The sequence below is a fragment of the Notechis scutatus genome, chromosome 2 (assembly GCF_049901735.1).
Source record: "Notechis scutatus isolate UNSWTSFEM ecotype Mainland chromosome 2, rNotScu1.2, whole genome shotgun sequence".
NCBI classification, from domain to species: domain Eukaryota; kingdom Metazoa; phylum Chordata; class Lepidosauria; order Squamata; family Elapidae; genus Notechis; species Notechis scutatus.
The window spans coordinates 3,265,980-3,274,528 of NC_142010.1; the positions used below are offsets into that span (position 1 = coordinate 3,265,980).

Genomic DNA, 8,549 nt, shown 5'->3' on the forward strand with positions numbered 1-8,549 from the left:
CTCGTGGACTTCCACTCCCAGAATTCCTGAGCTAACATGACTGGAGGAGGAATTCTGGCAGTTGAAGTCCACAGGTCTTAAAGCTGTCAAGCTTGAAGGCCCCTGCCCTATACAATTTCTCTCAGCCCAACCCACCTCACAGGGTTCTTGTGGGGAAAGCAAGAGGCAGGAACAGTGGGTACGCTCACTACCTTGATATATATGTAAAAAAGGCAGAAAAAACATCAAATAATAATTTAAAATTATGGAGTAGCACAATGCAAGAATGCTACCTTTTTCCTTATCATCTAGGCTGAGATCACACTCCCTTAGGCACAAAAGCTGGCCTGGGGACTTTAAGCTAATCTTTCTCTCCCCAGCAAGATAAAAACCCGATAACATTATTTTAAATTCTCCCTGAAGCGTACTACACCCATACCCAAAGGAGCCCTACTATCAGCTGATAGACTCCCTCAGAAAACATGCATTCAAGATCTTCACGTAAAACCAGTTTTGGGGTGGTTTTATCCCCCCCTCCATCCATTCAATTGTGTCCGATTCTCAGAGACTGCCTAGACAAATCCTTGCAATTTGCTTGGCAAGGATTTTTTCAGAAGTAGCTTACCATTACCTCTTTGCTAGGGCTGAGAGAAAGGGACTGGCCCAAGATAACCCACTGGCTTCATGCCCGAGGAAGACTGGAACTCACAGTCTCTGAGTTTTTAGCCCGATGCCTTAACCATTGCACCAAACTGTTTCTATTCTAGTGTTAGTGGGGTTTTCCACCACCTTCTTCTCCCTTTAAGACATTTTAATGTACAAATATTACATATTACAGTGTCTCATTGATACAATCAGGGTTGAGATCTACCCAGTCCCCACTGATAATTTTAAGCCTTAAGTAGTTTCTGCTGTCACCCTAACATTAATCCTAACCCTAACCATAACCCTAATCTTTCCTTTGGACTGTAAGCATCACCATTCAAAACTATTCTATCTTTGGAAGTGGGAGAGCTTAGTTCAGTGGTGGGATTCAATTTTTTTTACTACCAGTTCTGTGGGTGTGATTTGGTGGCCGTGGCGTGGCTTGGTAGATGTGGATACTGTAAAATCTCCATTCCCACCCCACTCCAGGAAGGTTACTGCAAAATCCCCATTCCCTCCCCACCCCACTAGCCTGCTTTCCAGCTCCGTTTTCCTGTGCAGGGCAACAAAAGAAGATCCAGCCGATCAGCTGGGACTCGGGAGGCAGAGAATAGATGGGGGCAGGGCCAGTCAGAGATGGTATTTTCTGGTTCTCCAAACTACTCACAGTTTCCGCTACCAGTTCTCCAGAACTGGTCAGAACCTGCTGAATACCACCTCTGGCTTAGTTACCATATTTCAAACCAGGCTCTTCCCCTTAACTTCATCCTGTGTCAATATTGAAACAGCAAGCAACAGCAGCACGCTCTGGTCTCATCACAGACAAACCAAGACTTGACCAAGAGACAGTGAGAAATATCCCAGTCTATTTTTCTGCCCACCCAAGGATGGGAAACATGCAGGTTAGTGCAGCTGTCAGGGGCAAAAGGTACAGAGATCAGAACACAGGACAAGAAGGGATTTATCAAAGGATGGGAAAAAATGTGGCAGGAAATAAACAAACCACCAGAAGTTGCTAGGCACAGCACAGAAAAGAATGTAAAATGTTTTGCAAGAGAAACTGCATATACACCTAGCTTTGGTTAAGTAAAAAAGGGATCTGTCATGTGTAGACATTATGTGTAAGTAGTCCTCGACATACGATCACAATTGAGCCCAAAATTTATGTTGCTGAGACAGATATTGAATTTTGGCCCATTTTGCAAACTTTCTGGTCATAGTTGTTAAGTGAACCAGTGCAGTTGTTAAGCTAGTAACATGGCTATTAAGTGAATCTGGCTTCCCCGTGGACTTTACTTGTCAGAAGGCCGCAAAGGATGCTCACATGACCCCTGGGACACTGCAACTGTCATAAATAAGAGTCAGTTGCCAGGCGTCGGAACTTTGATCATGTGACGATGGGGATGCTGCAGTGGTCGTATGAGAAACGGCCGTGTCACTTTTTCAATGCCACTAAACAAACTGTTGTAAATCAAGGACTACCTGTAGGCGAGCAATCTTGCTAAATACAGGTAGTCCTTGACTTAACTGAGCCTCAACTTACGACTATAATTGAGGATGTGAACGCGAGACGCTGCAAACACTTGTAAATTCAGGACGGTTACTGAGCACTCAAATTTCAGTCATGTGACCGCAGCTGGCTGTCCGAATTTCAGAACCAGGTTGTAAGTAGCTTTTGGGGGTACCATTGTAACTTTGAACCAGAGGTGGGATTCAGCAGGTTCTGACCAGTTCTGGAGAACCAGTAGCGGAAACTGTGAGTAGTTCGGAGAACCGGCAAATGCTACCTCTGACTGGCCCCACCCCCATCTATTCTCTGCCTCCCGAGTCCCAGCTGATCGGCTGGGTCTTCTCTGGTTGCCCTGCACAAGAGAACGGAGCTGGAAAGCAGGTTAGTGGGGTGGGGAGGGAATGGGGATTTTGCAGTAACCTTCCTCTGCCACACCCACCAAGCCATGCCCACCAAATCGGTAGTAAAATATTTTGAATCCCACCACTTCTTTGAACGGTTGCTAAATGGTTGTAAACTGAGAACTGCCTGTAGGATTATCATGGAGTTGTGCAATCTGAGATATTTATTAAACAGCTAAATTTCGTAGAATAGCCATGCTGAACCTGAATAGCCATAGTAGAATAGCCATAGCTATTGTCTAGCTATGTTGGGACTGTCATGCTCACAATTTATGTATTTATTGAATTGACTTGCGGATGAAACTTCGCTTTACAAACCTTAACCCTAACAATTCTGAGCACCACACTCCCACACGACTCAGAAGCTGCCAGTTTGAGAACTTTCTGAAACTGACCTCCTACACATAAGCCCTAATTATGCCCAATCAGAGTAGGATAGCTCAATAGGCAAACACATAGAAACAAGATCTCCCTCAGCTACCAGCAGCAACATTTGAACTCATTCTGTTTATTAATCCAATCATTTACAATAGTGCCAGGAGAGAGAGAGAGTTGTCTCAAGGGAGCAAAAAATAAATAAATCAGGAGGAATCGGGTAGCACCTTTTCCTTCAACGCAATTTATCTCAAACGTTAGGAACCTCAGTTGCCTTTATTTAATAAGATTTATATCGTTAACCGTTTCAAAAATGCAACTCTGGGCAGCCGGCACCACTTATAAAAACAACATTGTTGGTTTTGGAGGCCCAGTCTGGTAGAATGGTGAAGGCTCTGGCTTTAAAAACCAGAGGACTCTTGAGGCACAGGCCTCTTTTTGGGCAGGAAAGTCAGCTGGGGGACTTCAAATCAGTCCCTCTTTCTTTAGATCTTTTTTAGATTAACAGAGTTGGAAGGGATCTTGTAGGTCATCTAGTCCAACCCGCTGCCCAGGCAGAAGACTCTACACCAAGAGTCTTCAAACTTGGCAAGTTTAAGACTCGTGGACTTCAACTCCCAGAATTCCTGAGCTAACATGACTGGAGGAGGAATTCTGGCAGTTGAAGTCCACAGGTCTTCAAGCTGTCAAGTTTGAAGACCCCTGCCCTATACAATTTCTCTCAGCCCAACCCACCTCACAGGGTTCTTGTGGGGAAAGCAAGAGGCAGGAACAGTTGGGTACGCTCACTACCTTGATATATATGTAAAAAAGGCAGAAAAAACATCAAATAATAATTTAAAATTGTCCCTGAATAGTAAGTACTACACCCATAGTTAAAGGAGCTCTAATATCAGCTGATAGTCAGGCTCCCTTTGAATGCACCCGAGCAACAGACTAACACAAAACGATTCTGCTGTTAGTATTCTGATATTAATGGGGTTTGGACTCCCCCACTTCTCTCATTAACAGATTTTGGTGTAGAAATACCGAATATAACGCCTGTGGCCCAATCACTCAGTCTCTTTCAACCTCACAAGGTTGTGCTGTGTGGAAAATAGAAGCTTGGAAAAATTACACACGTTTCCTGCCTTGAGTTATAAATATATTTTAAAAGGCAGGATAAAAACGTGATCATCATCACAATTAAACATCAGTATGGTCACCGAGGATGAAGCTGGCAAGACAACAAAGAGAAACTACTTTCCTGTCCATCTCACCTCAATTTCAATCCTCCAGCAATTTAGCCATTCTGACAAAGTGAGCTGAAATCTTATCTATTAATAAAATGTGCCGGTTGGAAAAGATGCCAGCAGACTCCTTGTTTTTTTTAAAAAAAAATAATAACCACACCAGACCTGATTGGAAAGATGACAAGAAGGAAAGGAAGTGACAGTTAGCTGTGAGAGAAGCAGTTTAGAAACTGGGAAACTTTTGAATTCTAGTCCTGCCTTTGGCACAAAGCCAACTGGGTGACCTTTAGGCCTGTCACTCTCGGTTCACCCCTAGGACAAAGCGGGGAAGGGGGCAACCCATTTCCAAAAATCTCACTATGAAAACTTCAAGGAAGTTGTGGGAGCGTCATCACATGAGACTTTCAAGAAGAGATTGGACTGCCATTTGTCAGTAATGGTGTAGGGTCTCCTGCTTGGGCAAGGGGTTGGACTAGATGACCTACAAGGTCCCTTCCAACTCTGATTATCTGTTAAGGACTAGTCCATGAAGTCAAGGGGAGCCAGGCCAGCCTCGAAAACACAATGTGAAAATCATTTAAACATTGGACCATTCCCTCCACGGGATTCCAAATCCATCCAGAGAAGTTATAAATATAAAAATATATCTTAAGTACTGTATATAAAATATATTAAAATATATTAAAAAGATGTTGAGATTCTGGAAAGAGTAGAAACACCAATAAAGATAATTGGGGTCTGGAGGCTAAAACATATGAAGAATGGCTGGCAGGAATTGATAGCCTGTACATGTAGTGGTTTGGAATTATGGGGTTATAGTCCAACATACCTGCCTGCAGTACGCTGAGGCTCCCCTTTTAATTCAAAATGCAATCCTGGGCTGCATTAACAGCAAGATAAAATCAAGATCATATATGAAGTGTTAGTACCACTTTATAATGCTTTGGTAAGGCCACACTTTGAACACCGCATCCAGTTTTGGTCACCACAATATAAAGATATTGAGACACTGGAAAGAGTGCTGGGGGGCTGGAGGCTAAAACATAGGAAGAAAGGTTGCAGGAATTGGGTAGGTCTAGTCTAGTGAAAAGAAGGACTAGGGGTGACATGATAGCAGTCTTCCAATATTTGAGGGGTTGCCATAAAGAAAAGGGCCCCAAAGGTGCTTTTTTTTCAAGAGGCAACTGGACTTTCTGGTTTTTCTTTGAAGATGTTTTGCTTCTCATCCAAGAAGCTTCTTCAGCTTCACAGAAGCGAAACATCTTCAAAGAAAAACTAGAAAGTAAAAAGCGCAAGAGTTTTGGCCTAGGATGGGGAAGTGGTTGGAGGAAATGTTGGGTTTTCAAATTAGATCATGTTCAGAATGTTTTTTATTAGGAATCATATCAAAAAAATATAATAAGGATGAGCTATATTTGAGTATACATGTTATTACTGCGGCAAGAATAGCATTTGCCCAGAACTGGAAGGAGAAAGATACCAAGTGATGACCAAGTAATAAACAAAATTGCTGAAATGGACAAGTTAACTTTAGAGATGAAAAATAAAGACGAGTCGGAATATTACGCAATTTGGAATAGATTTTACCACTGATGGGGACAGAAAGGAAGGTCTTAAGTTGGAAAAGAGTTGTTGAGAGGGTAAATGAGAGTATGAAGATGAAAATAGGACCAAAGATTTTGGAGAATGTAATATATGAATGAATAAATCTACATATTGTATATTTGAACAAATGTATATAGGAAAGTATGTATTTGTGTGATATTGACCAAAAGTTATGTCAAAATGGCTTAACCACGTTCAATGTTTTTAATTGTTATGTTCAATAAAATATTTTAAAAAAAGAAAAAAGAAAAGAAAAACCAGAACGTCCAATTGCCTCTTGAAAAAGCACCCATCCGTATCCTGTAGTCATAAAGTAGAGGAGGTCAACTTATTCTCCAAAGCACCTGAGGGCAGGACAAGAAGCAAATCAAGGAAACTAATCAAGGAGAGAAGCAACCTAAAAACTAAGGAGAAATTTCCTAACAGTGAGGACAAACAACTAGTGGAACAACCTGCCTCCAGAAGTTGTGAATGCTCCAACACTACGAGCTTTTTTTTTTTTTTTTTGGAAAACAATTTTATTAGTTTTTAAAGACAAACAAAACAAACAAAACATAAAAACATCCCGCTTTCTTTGATAAATATACAAACAGTGTGTCGGTTGGTTTACCAGTTTTTTTGTGCATCCATTTCGAAGTCTCAATTACAGTTACATTACATAATAACTCATATTATCAAACACTGCGAGTTTTAAAGAAGAGATTGGACAACCATTTGTCTGAAATGGTATAGGGCTTCCTGTCTGAGCAGGGGGCTGGACTAGAAGACCTCCAAGGTCCCTTTCCAACCCCGAGGTGAGGTTCCCTGTTCTAAGTGAATTGCTCCTTCGCAGGCTGGGAGGTGAACCGCTCCACACCGGGCGCGTTGTGAGCCACCAACAAACAAACCGGAGCAGCGAAGCAAGCCGGCTAAACTTCAACAACCACAACCACAACCACAACCCTGCTATTGTGAGTCATCCTCCGAGTCGTGGGTGTCCCTTACCCGGGCGACCTTCTGTCTCCTCCGGTCTCTTTGCAGCTTAGCCAAAGGACTCGGCTTCCGATACTCCTCCAGGGCGGCCCCTATGCCCGGCCAGCTGCCCACCCACCCCTTCCCGCTCCTTCTCTTCTTCATTCAGACGATCCCTGCGGCCAAAGCGGGCACCTGCCCCGTCCCGTCCCGTCCCCGCCAGACCCGGTCGAGAGACGCGATGCCGGCGTTACCTGGTCCGGAGTGGCCATCCCGGAGACCCGCCACCACCACAGCCCCAGCCATAGAAGCCCCCAAACCAAGGGGCTCCTCCGGGCAGAGCCCGAACCGTCCCGCGGAGGCGATCCCGGCGCGAAGCCCCAAGCAGCCTTCATCGCCCCTTGTATATCGGGCGGAAGTGACGACCAGAGCGATGGCAGGAGGAGGCAGCTGTGGTGGTTGCTGCTTTGCCTTTTTCCCCTGTCCTCGAAGCCTTGTCCGAGTGGGCGGATGAGGCCCTGCCCCTTTTCTCTTTTTAGGTATTTACGGATGAGTTTCTATGGTGACGTGTATTGTTTCATCATAGAAAATAAAATATAAAACAGTAACACAAACAATTAACAGATGAACTGGAAGGGACCTTGTAGAACTTACGCCGTCTTCGGTCCCATCTAAGTATAGTATATAAAATCCATACATTGCAATGAATTACATTACAATGAAATACATTGCAAAGTATTGCAATGAATACTTCAGCTTCAACCATAACGATACAAGAGCACACAACAGATATAAACTCAAGGTAAACCGCACCAAACTTCATTGCAGGAAATACGACTTCAGCAACAGAGTGGTCAATGTCTGGAATACTTTACCTGACTCTGTGGTTTCTTCCCCAAACCCCAAAAACTTTAACCTTAGACTGTCTACTATTGACCTCACCCCTTTCCTAAGAGGTCTGTAGGGGGCAGGCATAAGCGCACCAACGTGCCTACGGTCCCTGTCCTATTGATTCTTTTTTGTTTCTTTTTTTTCTTATACATATCCATTTCATGTACTCATGACTATGTTTATACATATACCTGTTATCTTATAATCGCTTGACAAAATAAATAAATAAATAAATAAATAAATAAATAAATAAATAGGTCATCTAGTCCAACCCCCGCCTAAGCGGGAGACCCTACACCATTTCTGACCGATGGCAGTCCAATCTCTTCTTGAAGGTCTCAAGTGATGGCGCTCCCACAACTTCCGAAGACAAAAGCTGTTCCATGGGTTGCTTGTTCTCACTGTCAGAAAGTTTCTCCTTATTTCCAGGTTGAATCTCTCCTTGTTCAGTTTCCATCCATTATTCCTTGTTCAGTTTCCATCCATTATTCCTTGTCTGGCCTTCAGGTGCTTTAGAAAATAGCTTGACCCCTTCCTCTCTGTGGCAGCCCCTCAAATATTGGAAGACGGTTCTCCTGTCTCCCCTGGTCCTTCTCTTCACTAGACTAGCCAAGCCCAGTTCCTGTAACCGTTCTTCATATGTTTTAGTCTCCAGTCCCCTAATCATCCTGGTTGCTCTTCTTTGCACTAGAGAACTAGAATGAAACAAAACAGAAACATACATCCAACCCTAACAACTACAGGTTGTCCTCAACTTACAACTGTTCATGGAGTGACCCTTCAAAATGGCACAGAAAAAAGTGACTTATGACCAATTTTTACATTTATGACTGTTGCAACATCCCCAAGTGATTTACATTCGGATGCTTGACAACTGACTCACATTTATGATGGGTGTAATAATAACATGGCTTCAACTGGTTCATACAGGTAGTCCTCGACTTACCACAGTTCACTTAG

The 8,549-nt window shown here is 43.3% G+C and overlaps 1 protein-coding gene across 1 annotated transcript in view; it reads right to left on the reverse strand.

Annotated features, from left to right (window-relative positions):
- NEU1 (neuraminidase 1) overlaps positions 1-7,191 on the reverse strand; it is a 30,454-nt gene extending 23,263 nt beyond the window's left edge. Inside the window, exon 1 of the mRNA XM_026686905.2 lies at positions 6,953-7,191. Within this exon, the coding sequence (XP_026542690.1) occupies positions 6,953-7,093 (141 nt within the window). The 5' untranslated portion in view covers positions 7,094-7,191. The remainder of the gene's footprint in view (positions 1-6,952) is intronic.
- Positions 7,192-8,549: the final 1,358 nt, after the last annotated feature.